This window comes from Phacochoerus africanus, chromosome 15 (genome assembly GCF_016906955.1).
Source record: "Phacochoerus africanus isolate WHEZ1 chromosome 15, ROS_Pafr_v1, whole genome shotgun sequence".
NCBI classification, from domain to species: Eukaryota; Metazoa; Chordata; class Mammalia; order Artiodactyla; family Suidae; genus Phacochoerus; species Phacochoerus africanus.
In genome coordinates this window covers 46,500,109-46,524,187 of record NC_062558.1, presented here as the reverse complement: position 1 = coordinate 46,524,187, position 24,079 = coordinate 46,500,109, and the positions used below count along the sequence as shown (strand labels likewise).

General features: G+C 50.6%; 1 protein-coding gene across 8 annotated transcripts in view; it reads right to left on the bottom strand.

Moving 5' to 3' along the window:
* Positions 1-316: 316 nt before the first annotated feature.
* The window catches only part of EMID1 (EMI domain containing 1), a 72,556-nt gene continuing 48,793 nt past the window's right edge, over positions 317-24,079 (bottom strand). For 4 of the 8 annotated variants that reach the window (XM_047761420.1, XM_047761421.1, XM_047761422.1 and 1 more), the window contains 7 exons: positions 23,284-23,430; positions 21,856-21,945; positions 21,665-21,717; positions 21,050-21,112; positions 20,903-20,947; positions 11,423-11,467; positions 317-1,085 (listed from right to left, as the gene is read on the bottom strand). In XM_047761420.1, coding sequence (XP_047617376.1) covers positions 834-1,085; positions 11,423-11,467; positions 20,903-20,947; positions 21,050-21,112; positions 21,665-21,717; positions 21,856-21,945; positions 23,284-23,430 — 695 coding nt within the window. In that variant the 3' untranslated portion in view covers positions 317-833. Of the gene's footprint in view, positions 1,086-4,471; positions 4,563-5,436; positions 5,522-11,422; positions 11,468-20,902; positions 20,948-21,049; positions 21,113-21,664; positions 21,718-21,855; positions 21,946-23,283; positions 23,431-24,079 lie in introns of those variants that run through there. The other 4 variants (XM_047761419.1, XM_047761416.1, XM_047761424.1 and 1 more) reach the window with 4 other exon arrangements.

The following is a 24,079-nucleotide window of genomic DNA, read 5'->3' as shown; positions in this document are numbered from 1 at the left end:
GCTATCAGTCTCCTTTTACAGGTGGGGAAACAGGCTTGGAGAAGGGGAGCTGCCCCGAAATCTGGTAGCTCCTTGTTCTCCTGGCCTGTCAGATGCCACAGCCATTTCTGGACACCTGGCCAGGGTGGAGGATGGGGGGAGGGTGGCCCGAGCCTCTGTTCTGCTCTCGTACCTCCACTTCCCAGCTGCCCACGAGCTCCAGCCTCACAGCCCTGCTTTGCAGGTGGGCAGTGAAGGCACTGAGCAGTGGGAAGAGGCTCCTGGTCCTGCCAGGCTGCCCCTGATCTAAGCACACACTGAAACCAGGCCAGTGGCATTCAGGCTGGGGGCCTTTATTGGCTGATACACATCTACCTCCTGGTGTCTGTCACAAAGGGTGGTGGGAGCAGGTGGCCCCTCCCTCTCCATGCCCCCTTCCCCCTGGGACATGGGAGGGACAGAGTGATTCAAGGGTCAGAACTGAGACAAGGAGCCCTGAATGTCCAGTCAGATCAGGCAACTTGACCTCAGGGCCAGGAATCCAGCACCAGAAACAAGGAGAGGAGGGTAAAGGTTTGGCTGGGGAAGGGGGGAAGGAGACCGGCAGAGAGAGCCCCAGCCTCCACTCCCTCAGTTGCTTGGGGCCTGGATGGCCGGGCAGTTAACAAGAAGATGGATGCTGCAAACCTGCCACCCCTGCCCACAGGCCTGCATCACCCATTTCACAGAGGGAAACTGAGGCCAGGAGCCCTGAGCAGGGTCTCACCTCTCGCCTGGGCCCCAGTCCCTGCTCAGCCTCAGAGGAGGCAGATGTGTGTGGACTGCCAGGACCAAGACCTGCCCACCCCAAAGGCCTAGGTGGCAGAAGGGACCCTGAGGATATTAATAAATAGGGACCAGTGGACCCTGGAGGCAGCTGGCCAAGTCCAGGCTGAGAAGGGAAGACTGGCCTGGCCCTCCCCATGGGGCCACCCCCCCCCCTCAGTCTCTCTCATTTCGGCTCCTGGGGGCCACGATCCGGTAGTTGGCGGAGTATCCTCCCCTCTTGCCCCGCAGGAAGCTGGGGGTGCCCATGCCGGCAGGGCCTGCCCCTGACCCCTCTGGTTCTGCCGGAGGGAAGGAGAGAGGCCGGGTTAGTGAGGTTGGTGTGAGGGGCCCACCTCCCCTTGGTCCTCAGGGGGTGGGGATGGGCCTCTCTTCCCTGGCGTCAGAGAGGCAGAGCTGTGAGGAAGAAGAGGATCTGCAAAGCTGGTTAGTGCCCTCCCCCCAGGAGTTATCAGCCTCTAACCCAACTGAAACACTCAGCCTCTTATTTCCCTGTCAAGTGGGGATGAGTGGACCCACCATGTTTCTGAAATGCTAAGCACATAGTGAATGCTCCATAAAAAGGAGCAAAGGTGTGCCCTGAACCATCCCCATTTCATAGCTGGTTAAACTAAGGCCAGGCATCAGACTCACTTCCTCTCTGCTCAGGTTAGGCCACCTGTAGTGGGGAAGGGCTTAGGAAGACCAGGCTCTGCCACCAACCTGCATGGCTTTGGACCTCTGTCAGGACCTCAGTTGTCTCATCTCTAAAACCAGGGGGATGGTTCCAGATATACTGAGGCCTTGGCCAACTTTAATAATCATTGAAGTCAGTTCTGACTTGGTTATGGTGAGATATGCCCCAACCTGCAAATAAGCTGCCCTCCAAGAGTCAAACTGGATAGTTGGCCCATCCCACCTGGAAAAACCCTACTTAACCTTCAAAACCCTGAGCAGGACCCACCTCCTCCAGGAAGCCTTCTATGACTATCATCTCAGTCCCTCGAAGTTAAACAAGGGGTAAGGCAGGTTGGAAGGATGGGCTGTTTTTCCGGGGGGGGGGGGGCGGGGGGCAGGATGGAGGACTTGGCCGAACCTCCGAATCCCTGTTCATAGGACAGACTCCTGTACCGTGGTAAGCACCAGCTTCCCAGCAAAGGTACAGGCAGGGGAGGGGGCTATACCCTCAAACCCCTGCCTGTCTAGCGCCCCAACCCTGTGTGTTGTATGTAGCCTTCCATGCTCCTCCAGGCTGAGATGTGAGGCCCCCAGGGCAGTCAGGTATCTGAGGTCACTGTCAAGGAACATTTCATACCCTAAACCAGGGAGGGAGTGTAGGAGGAGGGTAGCACAGAGCTCCGGTTCCAACATCAGCTAGGGCCAAGCCCTTGCCCTACTATGTCCCAGTTAGGTGGCCGTAGGCAAGTCCCAGAAACTTGGAGCCTCATCTGGATGACACTCTTGTTGTCACACCCTTGCACACTGTTTAACATGACCAAGAGTGGAAAATGGTTTGCACAGTAAATGCTGAATTATGGTCACGAGGTTGGTGTGCTTTCAACTGGGGTCTCCTGCAATTCCAGTCACTGTCAGTTAGTCATGAGATGCTGTTCTGTTGTGATCAAATTCAGGGCCTTGGTTTCCCCTGGGCCCCACTCAGTGCCTAGGAGACCAGAGGGGTCAGTGAACCCTTGCAGATGCCCAAAGAGCCAGCGCTTTAGAAGCTAGACCTAGGGTGGACCCTTGGCCTCTCCACTAACACCCCTGTGTCCCTGGAGGAGTCACATGCCCTCTGAACATGTTTCTTCATCTGTGAAGTGAGCATGGTACCACCCACCTAGCAAGCTTGTTACAGATAGTAGATGATGGGTGTAAATGCCCCAGCCCAGGTGGGTGCATGTGACAGCTGTTACTATTATCATCTTAAGGATTATAATCAAAACGTAAACCCCACCTGGGTCCTTCATTAGCACCTGTGATATATAATGGGCTAGTGGGGAAGGTTCCATCTCCTCTGCTCCCCTTCCCCTGCACAGCCCCTTCTAGGCTCACAACCCATGAGCTGGCTCATGAGACCTGCTCTCCTAGGCTGTGGCCACTCTGAGTGGGCGTGGGCCTTACCAGGTGCCTGGTACCTCCTTCCTGAACTGAAGGGAAGTGGGGGAGGACCAGATCCAAGGCCACAGTGTGTCCCTGCTGGCCCCTGTCCCGATCCTCCTGAGAGGGCAGAGGGGAACACCTGACAAGGAGCGGAGAGCCTGGGATTTGGTCCTGTCCTTCCTCTGGGAGAAAGGAGGAGGTCTGGGGGCTACAAGCTGGGGAAGCCACACAGCATGGCAACAGGAGTTCTGGAAACAGACCCCCCACCATCAACCTTCCCACCTCCAGGCCGTTGCCCCCTCGGGGCTCTATGAGGGCTGCCCTTCCACCCCCTCTTTCTGGCACACTCCTAGGCACCTTCCATGACCTAATGCAAGGGTCTCATCTCCCGGAAAGGCTTCTCCCCACACACATCGTTTGGTGCTCCTGGGTGCCATGGCCCACATCTCTATAGATGCTGAGGATTCCCCACCACCTGAGAGGCAGCACTCCTCAAGCAGGAACCCTTCGATCTGCTTCAGCACCTGCCCAGACCTGACCTGCAGTGGTTGTGCTCTACAGTTCTAAATGAAGGAGGCTTGGCTCTAACTTTGGCTTTCCTTCCTGGTAGTGGCCTTAGTTTCCCCATCTGTAAAACAGACATGAGGTTGGATCCAATGTCTGAGGCCCATGTGCACTGATGTGCTAGGACAGCTGTGAGGTGGTGCAGCTGGAAGTGGGAGAGGGGCAGGTGTTGGGGCCTCTCTGTGGGCAGATGAGGACCAGGGCTCAGTCTTGAAGGTGACCAATCCCTGCCTCTCTCCAGGGGCAGCCAAGGCATATGGAAGTTCCCAGGCTAGGGGTTGAACTGAAGCTGCAGCTGCTGGCCTACACCACAGCCATAGCAATGTGGGATTTGAGCCGAATCTGCAATCCATATGGCTCCAGCAATGCTAGATCTTTAACCCACTAAGTGAGGCCAGGGATCAAACCCACAACCTCATGTATCCTAATTGGACTCGTTTCTCTGAGCCACAACAGGAATTCCCCCTGCCAGATCTTCTAACCTTAGTCCTCACTCCCCAGCAACCTCACAGAACAAGTCCTCCAGCTTCTCTTTGGCCTCAGGCTTTTGTCTGTGGGGTTCCTCTACCACATCACACCCCAATCCTTGCCTTCCAGGGCTCCATTTAGATGCCGCCTCCTCCAAGAAGCCCTCCTGAGATGCCCTCAGCCACCCCCCGAGCCTGCCTAAGGAGTACTTCTGTGCTTTCGTGGCTGCCTGTACTCACTCCACTATGTTATTCCTCACCCTGTGTTTAACAGTCAGTTCCAGGGCTCCCCCCCAGCACCCTAAGCTCCAGAACAGCAGGACTGTATCTGTCTTAGCTGTCAGAGCCCGTGCCAGCAAGGTACCTGGCACAGAGCAGGTGCTCACTCACTCAAGAACTAGTTACTGGAGCCTTCTGTGCCAGGCACTATCTGCTGGCAGGCTGGAAGGGCTGAAGAGTGAGTGTCTGTTAGCCTGGGTCCAGCACTGGGAGGTGCCTTCTGTGTCCCCAGGCCCTTCCTGGAAGGGGCTGCCCCTGTCTGCCCACCCTGCCATTACCTGGCCAGATGATGGCTTCCAGCAGGGTGACCCGTCTGGCCAGGAGCTCCAGCTGAGCCTGCTGCTGCAGGAAGCTCTGTAAGCTAGGAGCCTGATGGGAGATTGAGAAGAGCAGACGGTGCGAGTCTGGCCTCCAAGGGCTGGGCTGAGAGCTGGGGGTCGGGGATGGGCTGGGTGCCAGCTGGCTTCTGGGCAAGAGCGTGGGCAGTGAGTCTCTGTTAGGACCTTGGTCTCTCCTTCTAAGTGGCGATGGGGCTTGCTTGGCTCCTCAAGTGACCAGGTGGGTGGAGAACTGGTGGGGGAATGCCTGGGGGAGGCCTCTCAGGCCACTAGAGGAGGACCCTGGGGCCAGAAAGCCCTACCCAGTGAGAATCTCTGTCACTCACCATCTCCTGCACCTCTGGGGCCTGGCTCCATGACCTATTGTCCTGTGGGCCTGCAGACTGTTCCCCACGATTTCTCTAGAGCTGAGGCTGAATGGAGTCTGGATCCATTACCCATAATTCTCCTGTGGGCCTGGGCTCTGACTTTCTTATCCACAATTCCCTGCACTGTTGCAGTCTGGCTCTGTTACCCACAATCCCCTGCACTGCTGCAGTTTGGCTGTTACCCACAATCCCCTGCTCCTTTGGAGTTTGGCTCCATTGCCCAAAATTCCTTTCAGACTCAAAATCCATCACCTCTGGTTCCCCTGCAGGCCTGGAGGCCTCATTACCCACGATGTCTGGAGATCCAGGTCTGAACCACAGGGGTAGGGGCCTGGGTATCTAGGGCCCCCTTTCGTCTGTGGACTAGGGGCTAGTCATTGAGGGGTGGGTGGTCTTGTCCTTTCAGGTCCCCACCTGCCTGGGGCAGGGACCTTCTCCAGCCTCTTGACTGGGCCCAGGCAGCTCCACCTTGGAGGGACTGGGAAAGGCTGGCGGGCGGGGACTGGGCTGTCTGTCCGTCTGTCTGTCTCTACTCACCATAGAGCCCAATCATTGTTTCCAAGATTAAAACCCTCTCAGCTAAAATCTTCAAAGCCTCGCGCAGTTGGTGCAACCCCTCCCCCTGTAGAGGAAAGAGACAGATGCAGCCGTGAAGGGGGCAGGGGAGGGGGCCCTGCAAAGCTTGTTGGTGGCCCATGCCCCACCCTGGACATGCACCTGCAGCCCAGCACCACCTGCCACAGCCCGGGGCCCACAGACAGAGGGACAAGACTAGGAGAGGACAGGAGGGGGACAAGGCAGGCGGAAGCAATTCCTTCAGTAAGACCCCACCCCCTGGCTGTTCTCTCCCCACCCCCTGCAAATCCTGCTGCACTGAGGGAGCTGGAGGCCAGTCTGCAGGGGGTGGTACTGCTGTCTCAATGCCTGCCACAGGACCTGCCACGGAACCTGCTCCCGAGGTTGCCACAGAGCCCCAGCCACTCCTTTATCTCTGTTGCCTGATACCAGTTGTTCTCACATCTGCATGATTCCTGCCACATCCCTGGGTCACTTGTACTCTTGTTTACTTAATATTCTTTAAACTGACTCAATCTTGCCTTAAATACTACATTTATCTCACTCTAATTAACTCCGTCGGTGGAGTTACTTATTAACATCCTTTCCATTCACATCACATAAGAGTAAAATTGGCATCGCTGTTGGTAAGCTGTGCTTAAAATGCCAGCGAAGTTGAAGTTCAGGTCCACATGCTCCCCTCCCCAGCCCTTTTGGGCTCATACCTGCCAGGCCTGACAACTCCAGGTCCATATGCTGCGTGCATACGCAGCCCTCTCTTCTGAGGCTTTCCTGTCTGAAGAAGTGCCAGCTGCTGCCCAGGGCTCTTCACCTTCACTTCTTCCTTTCCTTCCCCAGGACAGGGTCCATGGTCTTGCTCAAACTTCACGCTCCCTCACTCCTTCCTCTTTCCTCCTCCAGACTAAAGTTATTTCCAGAATGGAGATATCTTAATTCTGACAGAGCCCTGGGAGGGCACACAGAACTATTCCAAGGCTGACACATCTGGGAGTCTCTCTCGGAGTCCTTTACTTAGTACAGATCAAATGCAATGATGATGTATAATTTGCATCTTGGTACAATTACTACCTGCAAGTAGCTCTTCCCACAAAGACATCTAGCACCCCCACGGTCCCCGCATCATGTCCGTTCTGAGCCGACCTACTGTGGCCATGCTGAGACTGTTCTGTCCATATCACATGGACAGCATTACTCTCAGGCACCGACAGTCATTAAGCCTGGAAAGGTCACAGGGTCATCAGAGGCTGCACACCAAAATAATTCCTCTTCAAGTATTATAACAACAGGATCTCAAAAGGGATGACCTTCAAAAGTGACATTAAGGGAGTTCCGGTTGTAGCACAGCAGAAATGAATCTGACTAGTAACCAGGAGGTTGCGGGTTTGATCCCTGGCCTCACTCAGTGGGTTAAGGATCCAGCGTTGCCATGAGCTGTGGTGTAGGTTGCAGACGCGGCTCGGATCTGGCGTTGCTGTGGCTGTGTGTAGGCCAGCAGCTGTAGCTATGATTTGACCCCTAGCCTGGGAATCTCCATATGCCGAAGGTCCAGCCCTAAAATGCAAATAAAATAAAATAGTGACATTAAGCCACTGCTGGCACAGACAGTAGGACATCATGAGCTCCCTGTTGAGATGCAGTAAGAGGGCATCAAGTTCTTAGTCAGTGTGTCTGCTGAGGGTATTTAGGAACAGTCAGACAAATCCAGATGGGATGACAGTCACAGAAAGAGAAAGGAGAAAAGGGCAGGAGGCCTGTTCAAAATTAAGAGACTAGAGATGCAACCACCAAATGCAATATGTGAACTTGATTACATCTTGGTTGGTTGGTTTTTTTTGTTTGTTTTGTTTTTTTTGAGCTGTAGCCGCCAGTCTACACCACAGCCACAGCCACAGCCACGCCAGATCCAAGCCGCAAGCCGAGTCTGTGACCTACACCATGGCTCATGCAATGCCGGATCCTTAACCCACTGAGTGAGGCCAGGGATTGAACCCACAACCTCATGGTTCCTAGTTGGATTCGTTTCCGCTGTGCCATGATGGGAACTCCCTCTTGGTTTTTTTTTTTTTTTTTTTAACCAGCTACAAAAAGGCATTTGAGGGACAACTGATAAAATTTATATATAAGCTGTATATGAAGTGGCATCATCTCACTGAATTAATGTCAGCTTTTTTTTTGGTCTTTTCGCCATTTCTTGGGCCGCTGCCTCGGCATATGGAGGTTCCCAGGCTAGGAGTCCATTCGGAGCTGTAGCCACTGGCCTACACCAGAGCCACAGCAACACGGGATCTGAGCCGCATCTGTGACTCACACTACAGCTCACGGCAACGCCGGATCGTTAACCCACTGAGCAAGGGCAGGGACCGAACCTGCAACCTCATGGTTCCTAGTCGGATTCGTTAATCACTGCGCCACAACAGAAACTCCAATGTCAGCTTTCTTAGGTGTGACAGTGGTATCATGGGTCTTTGGGAGAGTGTCCATATCCTTCCTTCCTCCTTCCCTCCCTCCCTTTCTTTCTTTTCTTTTTAGGGCCATACCCATGGCATATGGAAGTTCCCAGGCTAGGGGTCGAATTGGAGCTATAGCTGAGGCCTAACCACAGCCACAGCAATGCCAAATCCAAGTTGCATTTGTGACCTACGCCACAGGTTGCAGCAAATGCCAGATTCTTAACCCACTGAGAAAGGCCAGGGGTCAAAATCTGCATCCTCATGGATACTAGTTGGGGTCGTAACCAGCTGAGCCACAACGGGAACTCCCAGGATCCCAGTATTCTTTCAAGACAATGATGATGTGTTAGGGGAGATGTAAATGAGATCTGCGACTTAGTTTCAAGTGGATTAGGAAAAAAAAGTCTGTAGATATATAGAGGAAAAGCAAATGTGGCAAAATACTAATAACTGATCAGTCTAGAAAAGTACAAGGATATTCACTGTATCAGCTATTCCATATATTTGAAAATTTTCAAAGTAAAAAACTGGGGGAAAAATGAAAAAAAAAATCTTAGTGGATTTTTGCACTGCTGTTTGCACTGATGATGTCCCAGTCCCCTCCAAGCCTGGCCTGAGTGTCCAGGGCCTGCTGGACACCCCCACTCAGCTGTCACAGGGACATTCCCATTTTCCATGGATAAAACTCAGTGGGCCTAACTTCTCCTGGCTCGCTTTTACTATTGTAAAATCTCCCTTAACTTCTCACACCGCCCACGGCCAGACTAGCACCCAAGTGTCTCTTAGCTCCTGACATCTGTCCAGCTTCACTGTCCCCATCCCAGTTCTGGCCCCCACAGTCTCTTGCCAGGGTTACCATGACAAATTCCTACCTACTCTCTTTCTGCTCCCATCTTGCTCCCTCCTCCCATCTGTTCTCCACACTGCAATCAGAGGGATCTTTTGCGAACAAAAAGCTGACCACATCACTCCCCTACTTCCAAATATTTCGGTGACTCCCCACTGCCCACAGAACAAAGTTCAAATTCCTCAATATGGCCTCTTCAGTCCTAAAAGATTGTTTGACCTCTGTCTCATTCCTTGCCTGTCACACACTGTCATTCCAAGTATTTGCAGCTACTCAAACACCCCAGGCTCACTCCTGCCTCAGGGCCTTTGCACATGGTATTTCTCTCCTTTGCCTGAACATCCTTTGCCTGGTTAATGCACCTTTCGGGCCTCAGCATAGGTCCCCTCACCCAAGAAGATGCTAAATCCTTCCCTATTACAGCTGAGCTGCCCCTGTCCTGTCACTGCTGGTTACTGGTCTGTTTGCCCCCACTGTGACCACATCACATTTACACCCACAGTGCCCAGCCTGGGGCCTGGCACCTATCAGGGCGGAATTTGGGGAAAGTTAGCTGCCTCCTACAGTCCTGGCAGCTGAAAATCCAGGACTACAAGTGCCAGCTCTGCCAACAATTCATTGTGTGGACTTGGGCCTCAGATTTTCCTGTCTGAATAAGTACGAGCTTTGGTCTAGATGGGACAGCTCAGCCCCATCACCAGGCAGTGCCTGCAGTACATCCTCTTGACCACTGGGTGTCACAACTGAGCCTCAGAGGGGTCAGTGGGTCTACAAGCTTCACCAAGTGGGCTTGGTAGGTAGAGCATGTATAGGAGCCCTCAGGGCTTTTCCCCACATGGACTCCATCCCCACTTGCCCCCAACAGAGCTAGTCCCCCAGCCCCCAAAGCCTCATGCAGCCCCCAGCCCAGCGGGTCCTCTCCCAGGCAGGCGGCAAGCAGGAGCAGAAGTGCAGATGGTGAAGGGAAGGCAGGGAGACGGGCAGGGGCCCTGCTACCTCTTGGGGGGCCCCTCCCATGGGTGGTCCTGAATTTGAGGTCTGCTCTGGGAGACGTCAGGCAGCTGTCCTCCTGTTGGGAGCCCCACGCAGGGATGGGGCTGCCCAGCCTAATTCAGCCTTCACCTCACCTCTCTCACTTCCCCTGGGTTGGGTAAAAAACGTGTTTCCAAGGCAAGGGTCCTTGGGAGAGGCCAGGGAAGGGGCCTAGTGGAGGCAGAAGGCAGGGATCACATGGGTCTAGCTGACCCCCCCACCCAGCTCATGCCCATGCTGGCAGTATGCTTAAGAGGCTCTGGAGCCACTAGGGGGTGGGGATGGGGGTGTGGAAGGGAGGCAGGTGGCAGCAAGGGGTGGGGAGAGGCTTGCCGGAGAGGTAGCAGGGCCCCAGAAGTCATGGAAAGACATGGGGGAGGGCTCGTGCGGGGGAGGAGGGCTCCCACGGCTGTATCCATCACTGACCCCACAATCAGGAGCAGAGAGGGCAGGGCAGGCGCTGGGTGTGTCCCATGTCTTAACTAGTGCCTGCCAGGAAGTAGGGCGTCCCAGCCAGACTGCACCAGGGAGAGGGGTGGAGGAGGGAGGGAGGCACAATACCAGCCTCCAAAATAACTCCCCAGTTGCCTCTCCTGTCTGCCCCCATCCCATCCATTCCCCAAATGTCAGTGATGGTTTCCAGGTCCCTGCATCATGAGGGGGGCCCTCCCCCCATGTGTCTCCTGGGTGGGGAGATTTCTAGGTCCTGAAATTCATTCACTGCAACTATTTCTCATGATTGTGAAGGTTTCCAGGATCCCGCATGTGGTTTCTCAGTCCCCTTTCCCATTTACTCTGTGTCTTCTGTTTATGTGATAGTTTCTAGGCTTCCCTTCTCATTCTTCATAGGTTTCTTTTGTGTACAGTGGTTTCTAGACCCCCTCATCTCATTTTCCATGGTTTTCCCATGTGTATGAACTTCTAGGCCTCTCTTCCCACTCCTCATGGATCTCCTATGTATGCAGTGGTCTCTGGGACCTCATATTAATTGTGTCTTTTGGGTAGAGTGGATCTATGTCCCCTGATCTCATTTACCATGTACAACATACACATGATGGTTTCCAGGCCACCCTTCCTGTGATTCATGGATTTTCTATGTATACGGTGGTGTCTGGTGTCCCTGTCCCTTTTGCCAAAGGGCTCCTGTGCACCTCGGCGTTTCTACACCTCCTGTGCTATGCGTCACAGCTTTCCTAAGGCCTCCTGTCTTGTTCCCCTGTGTGGATATTGTTCTCATGCTTCCTTTTCTTCTGCATACAGGGGAGCAGAGGCCGAAGCCCTTGCTGGGAGGCGGGTATGGGGGCGGGATGCAGTCTGGACTGGGTCAGCCCAAACCATCCAGGAGGAACAGGCAGGGTCACCCTGGCCTGAAAGGCTGTGGAGGGAAGGCAGAGACATGGGGACAAAGACAGAGACAAGAGAGTGTAGAGTCTGCTGATAAGGCTGGCCCTGCCCACTGGGGGAGGGACAGGATGGGGGAGGGGGCGGGGCTGAGAACTGACAAGGCTCCTCCTTGGGAGACCCAGTGGCAAAGGGGATTTGGATGGGGTTCCCCCACCCGAAAATAATTTCCTGAGTGCCTGCAGCAGCAGGAGGTCAGTGCTGGGCTCAAGCTTACCCAGTGGCTCTTCTCACCAGGGTCTCCTTTGGGGCCAGGTTCTCCCTACAAGGAGAGACAGAGGTAGGAGAAGTGAGAGAGGGAAGGGGAGAGGGAGAGAGAAGGAAAGAGAGAGGCTGGGCAAGGCTGAGCGAGGCAGAGCAGCTGCTTTGGACTAACATGAGATAAAAATGCAAAAAACCAACTGTTTGAAGGCAATGGAAAGTGATAAAGAGCAGCCAGAAACCAACCGCTCTGACCTCTGAAAGAAAGGAACTGCACTGGGTGATTGCTCTGAGGGCTCACCCCAGCCCCCTCGCCCGGCCAACAGCTCAAGCAGAAAGAAGGCTTTAGTTTTATTGGCCTGAAGAGTCAGAGGTCGGCATTGAGACTGCCAAAGGAGGAGGAAATTGAGGAGAAATACTGGAAAGCAGGGAGTCACAAGAGGGGAGCAAAATCTGTATCAATACTCCCCCCAATCCTTGGATGGTCTGTGACATGCCCACCTAAAGTTGCAAAGCTGTATCCAAGCCACACGCTCTTTAGAGGAAGATTCTCTTCACTGTATTATCCATATTATCCAGAACACAACACATAATCATCAGACACAGGAAGAAATAAAAATGTGACCTGTATTCAAGAGACAAATCAGCCAGCAGAAACAGATCCATAGCCAAACCAGATATCGGAATTATCAGACATGAAGTTTAAAATATCCATGACAACTATATTAAAGAATCTAGTGGAAGTGAGATAATGGGTGATGACATGGGGAACTTCAGAAGGGATATGAAAATTGTAAAAAGAGGAGTTCCCGTCGTGGCGCAGTGGTTAACGAATCCGACTAGGAACCATGAGGTTGCAGGTTCGATCCCTGCCCTTGCTCAGTGGGTTAATGATCCGGCGTTGCCGTGAGCTGTGGTGTAGGTTGCAGACGCGGCTTGGATCCCGCGTTGCTGTGGCTCTGGTGTAGGCCAGTAGCTACAGCTCCGATTCGACCCCTAGCCTGGGAACCTCCATATGCCGCGGGAGCGGCCCAAAGAAATAGCAAAAAAAAAAAAAAGATAAGAGCAACCAGAACTCAATAGTAAGCAAACAATAAACAATAAAAAAAATAAAAAATAAAAAAAATAAAAACATATTAGCGGGAGTTCCCATCGTGGCACAGTGGTTAACGAATCCGACCAGGAACCATGAGGTTGCGAGTTCGGTCCCTGCCCTTGCTCAGTGGGTTAACGATCCGGCGTTGCCCTGAGCTGTGGTGTAGGTCACAGACACGGCTCGGATCCCGCGTTGCTGTGGCTCTGGTGTAGGCCGGTGGCTACAGCTCCGATTCGACCCCTAGCCTGGGAATCTCCATATGCCGTGGAAGCGGCCCAAGAAATAGCAAAAAGACAAAAAATAAATAAATAAATAAAAATGTATTAGTGGAGTTCCCATCATGGCGCAGTGGAATCTGACTAGGAACCATGAGGTTGTGGGTTTGGTCCCTGAGCTTGCTCAGTGGGTTAATGATCCGGCGTTGCCGTGAGCTGTGGTGTGGGTTGCAGATGTGGCTTGGATCCCATGTTGCTGTGGCTCTGGTGTAGGCCAGTGGCTACAGCTCCGATTTGACCCCTAGTCTGGGAACCTCCATATGCTGCAGGAGCAGCCCTAGAAAAGGCAAAAAAACAAAACAATCAAAAAAATGTATTAGCTAGGATTAACTGAAGATGGGCCATAACAGAAGAATCAATTAACTTGATGACAGACCAATGAGATAACTCTAACTGAAGCAGAAAGAGAAGAAAGATTTTTTTAAACATTAGCAGAGCCTCAGTGACTTCCAGGAGCCTCAATTAGGTGTAACTGGAGTCCCAGGAAGAGAGAAGAGAGCACAGGAACAGAAAAAAAGCTTATCAAGATATATCAACCAGGTGTTTTTTCCCAAACGTAATTGAAAATCAAGAGTTCTAGTTTCTAGTCCAGCATACAAAGAGCTGAGAAGTCACCATTCTGTCCTAGCAACAAGTAAAAAGCTGAATAAACTGAAAAATCAAAACTCTTCACTAAGCCATCAAAGACATGAGGTCACAGGGCAAACCACTGCCCCCTCCAAATTGCAGAGACAGAGAGGGGATCAGGATCACAATTTCCTGGAGAAGAAACCTCCTTGGGAACCAGGCCAGCGGTACTGAAACCCAGTTATCACTGACAAAACACTGGGGCTTAGCATCGACCAACAACTCTGACAGTTAACGATTCCAGGGGGACACGGTCTTTGTGGCAGGGTGGGGGCGGGGGACACACTTTTGTGAATTTTACCTCCAGGAGCTCTATCTGGTCCTCAGCCAAGGCTGGAGAAAAATGCCCTTGGGCTTTTGGAGGAGAGGAGAGGAGCCACCTTGAAACACCGTAGAGTGTTTCTCTTCCTCTTAGCAAGGCCTGTTGCCTTCAGGAGAAACCACTCTACTAGAGCCTAACCTGCTGGGTCTCATCAGTGCCTGATTAATGGGGCCAGGGCAATACCCAACTCCAGCCAAGGTTAGCTTCTGACATGGGGGAAGGAAAACATCCCGATTCCACCCCCAACTCCCACTCTCAGCCATCTTGAGAGGGAAGAACCAAAGCGAAGTTGAGAAGCACTGGGGAAGTTCACAGCCGGGGGTCACAGGCTCACGGAAGCCCTAAGACCTAATCATTTTGGTCTGCAACATGCTTCCTCCCCGACACGCCACCACTCCTGTACCAAAGGCCTGTTTAGTGCAGTTCCTTTAGTACATCATGTCTACCTTTCAACAAAAAATTACAAAGAAATAAAATAAAATTACGAGGTGTACAACAAGGCAAAAAACAGTTTGGGGGTGGTTTTTTTTTGTTTGTTTGGTTGGTTTGTTATTTGACTGTGCCAGTGGCATGTGGAGGGAAACTAATTAGGAAGCTACCAGCGTCACAACAGTGTGGGGTTGGCTCAATGACAGTCAAATAGATCAATGGAACAAAATAGACAGCCCGGAAATAGGCCCACACAGATACAGTCAACTGATCGCTGAAAAAGAAGCAAAGGCAACACCATAGAACAAAGGCAATCTTTTCCACAAATGATGCTGGAACAACTGGACAACTAAATGCAAAACCATGAAGCTAGACATACACCTTATACCCTTCACAAAAATTAACTCAAAATGTATCACAGACCTGAACAGAAAATGCAGAACGAGGGAGTTCCTGTTGTGGCTCAGCAGAAAGGAACCCAACTAGTATCCATAGCACATGGGTTTGATCCCTGGCCTTGTTCAGTGGGTTAAGGATCCAGCATTGCTGTGAGCTGTGGTGTAGATAGTGAAGTGGCTCCGATCTGGCATTGCTGTGGCTCTGATTCGACCCCTAGCCTGGGGCCTGGGAACTTCCATATGCTGCAAGTGCAGCCCTAAAAAGGCAAAAAAAAAAAAAAAAAAGAAAGAAAGAAAAGAAAGAAAAAGAAAATGTAGAACTATACCACTTCTAGAAGATAATATAAGAGAAAACCTAGATGACCTTGAGTTTGATGACAACTTTTTATCTCTCTCTCTCTCTCTCTCTTTTTTTTTTTTTTTTTTTTTTTTTTTTTTTAGGGCTGTATCTGCAGCATATGGAAGTTCCTGGGCTAAGGGTTGAATCAGAGCTGTACCTGCTGGCCTACGCCACAGCAATAGTAATGCCAGATAAGAGCCATGTCTATGATCTACACTGTGGCTTGTGACAATGTTAGATCCTTAACCCACTGAGTGAGGCCAGGGATCCAACCCACATCCTCACAGAGACAACGTTAGGTCCTTAACCCGCTGAGCCACAGTGGGAACTTCTGATGATGACTTTTTATATATAACACCAAAAGCACAATCCATGAAAGAAATTATTGATAAGTTGGACTTCATTAAAATTAAAAACTTCTGCTCTGCAAAGGCAATGTCAAGAGAAGACATGCTACATACTTAGAGAAAATATTTGCAAAAGATACACCTGATAAAGGGTTATTATCCAAAGTATAGCAAGAACTCTTAAAATTCAACAATAAGAAAACCAAAAACCCAGGCGTTTCCATTATGGCTCAGCAGTAACAAACCTGACAAGTATCCATGAGAATTCAGGTTCGATCTCTGGGCTCGCTCAGTGGGTTAAGGGTCCAGCGTTGCTGACACCTGTGGTGTAGGCCAGCAGCTTCAGCTCTGATTCAACCCCTAGTCTGGGAATCCCAATATACACAGGTATGGCCCTAAAAAGCCAAAAAAAAAAAAGAAAACCAACAACCCAATTTAAAAAGCTTTTGCACAGCAAAGGAAACCATCAACAATATGAAAAGGCAACCTATGAAATGGGAGAAAACATGTGTAAACCACATATCCAATAAGAAGTTAATGTCCAAAATACATAAGGAACTTATACATTCACAAGTGGAAAACCCAGATAAGCCATTAAAAAAATGGGCAAAGGACCTGAATAGACATTTTTGCAAAGATGACATAAAATGGTCTATTCATATATGAAAAGATACTCAACATCACTAATTATCAGGAAGATGCAAATCAAAACCACAGCTTGAGATATCACTTCATACCTGTTAGGATGTCTGTTATCAAAAAGACAAGAGCTAACAAGTGCTGGTGAGAATGTGGAAAAAAGAGAACCCTTCTGCACTACTGGTGGGAATGTAAACTGGTACTTGCAGCCATTATGGAAAACAGTGTGGAGGTGCCTCAAGCAATTAAAAATAGAACTACCATATGATCCAACAATCTAAATTCTGGGTATTTACCCAAAAAAAGGAAATTGGAGTTCCTGTCGTGGCACAGCAGAAATGAATCCAGCTAGGAACCATGAGGTTGCAGGTTCGATCCCGGCCTCGGTCAGTGGGTTAAGGATCCAGCATTGCCATGAGCTGTGGTGTAGGTCACAGATGCAGCTTGGATCCCACATTGCTGTGGCTCTGGCGTAGGCTGGCAGCTGTAGCTCCAATTAGACCCCTAGCTTGGGAATCTCCATATGCTGTGGGTGGGGCCCTAAAAAGACAAAAAAAAAAAAAAGACCAAAAAACCAAAAGAAAGGAAATCACTACCTTGAAGAGTTATGTTCACTGCAGCTTTATTCATGACAGCCATGATATGGAAACAACTGTGTCCACTGATGGATGGACAGATAAAGAAAACGATGGTGGTAATAATACAATGGAATATTATTTTGCCTTAAAAGAGAAAGAAATCGGAGTTCCCGTCGTGGCGCAGTGGTTAACGAATCCGACTAGGAACCATGAGGTTGCGGGTTCGGTCCCTGCCCTTGCTCAGTGGGTTAACGATCCGGCGTTGCTGTGAGCTGTGGTGTAGGTTGCAGATGCGGCTCGGATCCCGAGTTGCTGTGGCTCTGGCGTAGGCCGGTGGCTACAGCTCCGATTCAACCCCTAGCCTGGGAACCTCCATATGCCGCGGGAGCGGCCCAAGAAACAGCAACAACAACAACAACAACAAAAAAGACAAAAAGACAAAAAAAAAAAAGAGAAAGAAATCCTGCTGTTGTGGCCACATGGATGAAACTGGAGGGCATTATGCTAAGTGAAATAAGTCAGAAAGAGAAATACAGATACCACATGGTATCATATGTAGAAGCCAAAAAAAAATGTTTTTTTCTTTTTTGGCTACACCAATGGCACATGTAAGTTCCCAGGCCAGGGATCAAATCCACGTTGCAGCTGCGACCTATACCACAGCTGCGGCAATGCCGGATCCTTAACCCATTGTGCCAGGCTGGGGATTGAACCCATGCCTCAGCAGAGACAACGCCAGATCCTTAACCTGCTGTGCCACAGAGGGAACTCAAAAAAAAAAAAAGTTGAACTCAGAGAAACAGGAGAATGGCAGTTGCCAGGGTCTGGGTAGGAGGTAAGGACGGAATGGATAAAAGCTGGCAAAAGGGTACAAACTTTCAGGTATGAGATGACTAAGTTCTAATCTAAGAATCTACCATACAGTGTGATGACCATAGTCAACACTGTACTGTATAACTGAAAATGCGCTGAGTTGATCTCAAGTGTTCTCAGCACACACACACACACACACTCATGGTATGTTTCTTATAAAAGCTTACAAAAACATTTCTTACAAAACTAAACATCCTCTTACCATATGATCTAATCGCACTCATTGGTATTTACACAAATGAATTGAAAACTTATGTCCACATAAAAACCTTTATAGCAGCTTTGTTCACTATTGCCAAAACTTGGACACAACCAAGATGTCCTACAGTAGGCAAATGGATAAATAAAACTGTGGTATATACAATGGAATATTATTCAGACTGAAAAAAAATGAATTAGTAAGCCATGAAAAGATATGGAGGGAACTTAAAATGCATATCATTAAGTGAAAGAAACCAATCTGAAAAGGCTCCATAATGTATGCTTCCATCTATACGACATTTTGGAAAAAGAAAACACATGGAGACAGTTAAAAGATTGGTGGTTGCCAGGGCTTAAGACGGGAGGGAAGGTTAAACAGGCAGAGAATAGGATTTTTAGGGCGGTGAAATATTCTGTATGATACTATGATGGTGTCTGCATCTTAACACTGCAGAATATACACTACCCAAGAATGAATCTTAGTGTGAACTGTGGACTTGGTGTGATAATGACATGACTGTGAGTTCATCAATTGTATGAAATGGAGTTCCCGTCGTAGCTCAGTGGTTAACAAATCTGACTAGGAACCATGAGGTTGCAGGTTCGATCCCTGGCCTTGCTCAATGGGTTAAGGATCCAGCATTGCCGTGAGCTGTGGTATAGGTTGCAGACACGGCTCAGATCCTGCGTTGCTGTGGCTATGGCGTAGGCCGGTGGCTACAGCTCCGATTAGACCTCTAGCCTGGGAACCTCCATATGCCGTGGGAGTGGCCCTAGAAAAGGCAAAAAGACAAAAAAAAAATTGTATGAAATGTACCACTATGATGTGAGAGGCTGATGGGGAGGAGGCTATCCATGTGTGGGGACAGGGACTTACGGGAATTTTCTGTACTTTCCACTCAATTTTGCTGTGAACCCCAAAAATGCTCTAAAAGAGAATTTTATTCATGACATAAAACAATGACAAAAACAACCAAAACCGGCAACCTTACAGATCCAGGGATCTCAGAGAATCCACAGCAGGAGAAACACAAAGAAAATCACTCCCACCCACATCATGATCAATCTGGTGAAAACCAAGGGTAAAGAGAAAAATCTGAAAGGCCAAAGAAAAAAAGACATTTTACATTCAGGGGGACAACAGTAAGGAGGACACCAGTTTCTCATGAGAAACTGTCATTGTCTACATGAGCCAGAAGACCATGTAACAGCATCTTTAAGGCAATAAAGAGGGAAAAAACTGCCAACCTATCATTTTATATCCAGTGAAAATATCCCTCAGGAGTTCCCATTGTGGTGCAGTGGTTAACGAATCCGACTAGGAAGCATGAGATTGCGGGTTGGATCCCTGCCCTTGCTCAGTGGGTTAACGATCTGGCGTTGCCATGAGCTGTGGTGTAGGTTGCAGACGCGGCTCGGATCCCACATTGCTGTGGCTCTGGTGTAGGCCGGTGGCTACAGCTCCAATTGGACCCCTAGCCTGGGAACCTCCATATGCCGCAGGAGCAGCCCAAGAAATAGCAAAAAAAGGAAAAAAAAGAAAAAAAAATCCTTCAAAAATTCAGATTCAATAAAGACGGTTTTAGATAAACAAAAGCAGTGAGGATTTGCTGCCAGCAGAACCACACTACAAGAAAGGCTAAAGGATGTTCTTGAGGCTGAAGAGAGATGATACTCTATGAAATCCGCATCTACAGGAAGGCATGAGGAGTACTGACATGGTAAATACATCACTAGATGTAAAAGACTATTTTTCTTTGCTTTTTGAAACTGATTGTTTAAAGCAGTAACAACAATGTATTGAGGGGTCATAACACATACAGGAGTAAAATTTATGACAGCAAATAGCACAAGGGCAGAAGGGCAGGAGGTGAATTATACCGTTGTAACGTTCTTACTTACACATGAAGAGGTATAATAACAATGCAAATAGATGGTGCTAAACCAAGGATGGCTATGTTATCCTTAGAGAAACTATGAAAAAAATAACACAGATATAGCTTTAAAAGTCATTAATGGAGATAACAAAGAATTGTAAACAATTCTTGACCCAAAAGAAGGCACGAAAAGATGAGGAAAAAGAGAAATAAAAGAGAGATTGGGGTAGGAGTTCCCGTCGTGGTTCAGTGGTTAATGAATCTGACTAGGAACCATGAGGTTGTGGGTTCGGTCCCTACCCTTGCTCAGTGGATTAACGATCTGGCGTTGCCCTGAGCTGTGGTGTAGGTCACAGACACAGCTCGGATCCCGCGTTGCTGTGGCTCTGGCTACAGCTCCGATTGGACCCCTAGCCTGGGAACCTCCATATGCCGCGGGAGCGGCCCAAGAAATAGCAAAAAGACAAAAAAAAGAGAGATTGGGGTAAATAGACAACAAATAGCAGGATGGTTGACTTAAACAGAACCGCATCAATAATTTTACATATCATTAAATGCAAATGAACTCAATAGCCAGATTATTTGAAAAAAAACTAAACAAAACCAGAAGCAACACTCAAGTAGGTGTCTGTTTTATAAGATGCACTTTAGAACAGAAACATACAAACAGGCTGAAAGTAAAAGAATGGGAAAAGACATACCACGTAAACTTTAAGCATAAGACAGCTAGTATAGCTATTTTAATATCAAACCAAGTAGGATTCAAGATAAGAAGTTACTGAAGTTCCCATTGTGGCTCAGCAGTAACGGACCTGACTAATATCTATGAAGACGCGGGTTTGATCCCTGGCCTCGCTCAGTGGGTTAAGGATCCAGCATTGCTGTGCACTGTGGTATAGGTGGCAGGCGAAGCTTGGATCCCACATTGCTGTGGTTGTGGTGTAGGCCAGCAGCTGCAGCTCCGATTCAACCCCTAGCCTGGGAACTTCCATATACCACAGGAGTGGCCTAAAAAGCAAAAATAAAAAATAAAAATAAAAAAAAGAGAAGTACCACCAGAAAGATATTCATTTCATAAAAAGACTGAAAAGACATTAAAATATTTAGCGTGTATGCATCTAATAACGAGGTGTCAAAATGCACAAAGCAAAAATTGACCAAGCTACAGGTAGACACAGGCATATCTACAATCACAGTTGGAGAGACGGAGAAAGAAATAGAGTCAGAGATGGAGACACAGAGGGAAGATAGAGAAAGAGAAACCGGTGCAGAGACAGAGCCAGAGCAAAGGAGATGGAGGTGGCCTGATCTTAATTAAGAAGCTGATGGGACCCTGAGAAGGGGTGGGGGGTTGGGGACAGGAAAGGAGATGAAGCTTGCCCTGGACCAGACTGGGAGGGACAGGGGCTCTGGCCACAAAGGATAGAGCCAGAGCAGGGGTCTGGGCCTGTGGGATCCTAAAGGGGCTGCTGCAGGCTGGGCAGTCTCACTTACCTGATGCCCCACGGAGCCTTGGGGGCCAGGCTCCCCACGCAGTCCCTGTGGGAAGCAGAGGAGGAATGGAGTTGGTGGTCAGTGGGTCTGACCCAGGGCTCCCAAGACTCCCCAGAATCCTCCACCCAGGGCTGCCTCAGTACTCACTCTCTCGCCCTTCTCTCCTGGGTGGCCGGAGATTCCTTTGGGTCCAGTGGGGCCTGGGGGTCCCTGAGCAACAAGACAGGGCCTCAGCCTGTGCTTGGGTAGGGTAGAGCGGGCAGGGACTTGGGGGTAGAGGGGTACGGGAGGGAAGCCCAGCTTGGCCTGGGCCTCTGGGCCCTTTACCACACACGCAACGCCTAGCACACAGCGGCAGTTCATACAGCTCAATGCCAGAGCTATGGCCCTGGAGTTGGATAGTCCCCACTTCGATCTGGAAGCTGTCATGTGCAGGCCACGGCCCTAGGGCAGGCAAACATCTCCACCTTTCTTGGCCTTAGGTGATAACAATGCTTGCTTCTTGTTACGTGGATGGAATAAAACTCATGGAAAGTAGTCTGCATATTAAGTGCTCCATAAATGCTTGAATGAATGAATGAAAGGATGAATGAGTGGATGGTGGATGGATGGGTGGGTGGGTAGATGGACAGATGAGTGGATGGGTGTGTTAGGTGGGTGTATGGATAGGTGAGTGGATAGATGAATGGATGGGTGGGTGAGTGGGTGGGGGGAGAGGTAAGAAGATGGATATTGAGTGAGAGTACTTGCAGAAACACTCACCATATGTCCAGGACTCCCAGGCATGCCCATGGGACCAGGAGGTCCAGGAGGACCTGGAATAAGACAGGATGTCCTCTGGACCAAAACATACAATGCCAGGTAGTCCACCACCAGCTCCTCCTGATGGCCAGCCCTGGTCTCTTTGCTACCCCTCAACCCTGCCCCTCACTGCAGACCCAGACTCAACTTACCCATGGGCCCTGGGGGGCCTGGGGGCCCAGCTGGTCCCTGGGGCCAGTGGCTGTTGGTCTCAGTGAAGGTGTTGGACAGAAATGGGTCTCCTGGGGAAGGAAAGATGATAAGCAAGCAGGGCTGGGCAGGGATGAGTGGGGCAGTTGGTTTTAAGCTGCCATTTCTGCCAAGCCAGCTTTGACTGCCTGCATTATGGTTGAGGCCACCAGGTACCTGCTCCAAGGGGCTGGGGTGGTGGTGGGGGGAGTGTTGGCCATGTAGGACCAGGAGGCTGGGGAGACCTGGGTTCTAACTCCACCAGAGTCTAGCTGGTGACATCCAGCATGTTCTACCTTGCTGAGCCTGTACTCTCATGTTTAATGGAAATAATAACAAAAGCTATCTTTTTTTTTTTTTTTTTGGTCCTGCCTGAAGCATGTGGAAATTCCCAGGCCAGGGATCGAATCCACACCATGGCAGTGACAACTCTGGATACTTAACCCACTGGGCCACTAGGGAACTCCCAGAGGCTTCCTTTTTTTTTTTTTTTTCTTTTCTTTTTATGGCTGTACCTATGGCATATGGAGGTTCCCAGGCTGGGAGTGAGTCAAATCAGAGCTGCAGCAGCTGGCCTACACCACAGCCACAGCAACACCGGATCCAAGCCACATTTGTGACCTACGCCATCGGCTTGCACAACACTGGATCCTTAACCCACTGAGCCAGGCTGGAGATCGAACCTGCATCCCCAAGAACTATGTCAAGTTCTTATTAACCCACTGAGTCACAGTGGGAATGCCACAAAAGCTGCCACTTTTGACACTTTCTTTGTGCCAAGCTTCTGTACATGGGTGTCACAGAGCTCTGGGATGCTGTCATGGTCACTATCCCCACTGTATATATGAGGAAACTGAGGATCAGAGAGGGAAAATGAACGGGTGAATAAATGTGTGGTCAAAAATATGACGTGGATGGGGTTGAAACTTGACACTCCAAGCTCTGACCCCCGGCAGCACACGTGGAAGTCAGGCTTCAGGGGAAGGTGAGGATGCATTTCAGCGCCTGGCTGGGCCGAGGGGGCCGAGCCTCTGAGCACAGGAGCAGGCGGTGGCCTTGGGAGCTCAGGACTCACGTCCCACGGCCAGGCCTTGAGCTTCCTGGTGCTCTGAGGCTGGGTCCCAGCCAAGGCTTAGCAGGAAGGGCTATACTGGTGGTTCCCAGCCCAGTCTCCGGTGGCCATGCAGATTTGAAGCTTCCATTCCTGGTTGTGTGATCTCCCCTCCCTGGCCCTCTGTTTTCCTCATCAGTGAACAGAGGACAACAATACCCACTGGAGCATGAGGTGACATGTGGCCTAAGAGTAAGCCTGGTACACAGGGGTGCCTGGTAGATGGTCATGCCAGCCTCACCCCACCTCACCTGGACCTGTTGTGACCCCGGGAACTCACCACGCTGGGACATCCGGGCGGAGGGTGGTCCAACAGGGAATGGGGGGCCAGGGGGGCCAGGAGGCCCTGGGGGGCCTGGAGGTCCCCTCTCTCCAGGGGTGCCCACAGCTCCGGCCTGGCCAGGGCTACCTGGGGGGCCCTGCAGACCTGCAATGGAACCAGGGGGGCTGGTGGGTATGCAGGGGGCAGGACGAGGCAGCCTGGGGTGACAGGTACAAGAGATCCCAGAGGCCACAGGCCTTGGCGGTTCCTGGTTCTGACTCTCCAGCCATCCATGAGGGGATGAGCACAGCCCTCCCTTGGGGCTTCAGGACACTAGACACTCGGTACAAAACAGGTGCTTAGCAGAATGTTCTCTCCTCCCTGCTACAGGCTTTTGCACAGCTGTTCCCTCTATGTGGTCTCCTTTTGTGCTGCCTGACGTTACACTTCAGGTCATCCTGAGGCCTCACATAAGATGTCACTCCTGTGGGGAGGCCTTCCCCACCCCCCACCCCACCCAGGCTGGGTCTGGGCTTCCTTCCTTGGGGTTCCCCTACATGCAACATCCTTAAGAACCCTGGTCACATGGGGTGGGCGCTGCTATTTCTCCTCTGCCTAGGCCTACCCTCCCTGGCCTCCCTGGTATGGGAGGTCCTGGGAGGGCAGGGTCTGGTTGACCCACCCCAGTGCCCAGCTTAGAACCTGCTGGGAACAGCAGACCTGGGAGTATGCACTGATAGATTCAAGAGGGTTTCAGGGAGCCAGGATTGAGGGGGCACCACTGCTGGCCACGTTAGGATTGGAGGAGCAAGGC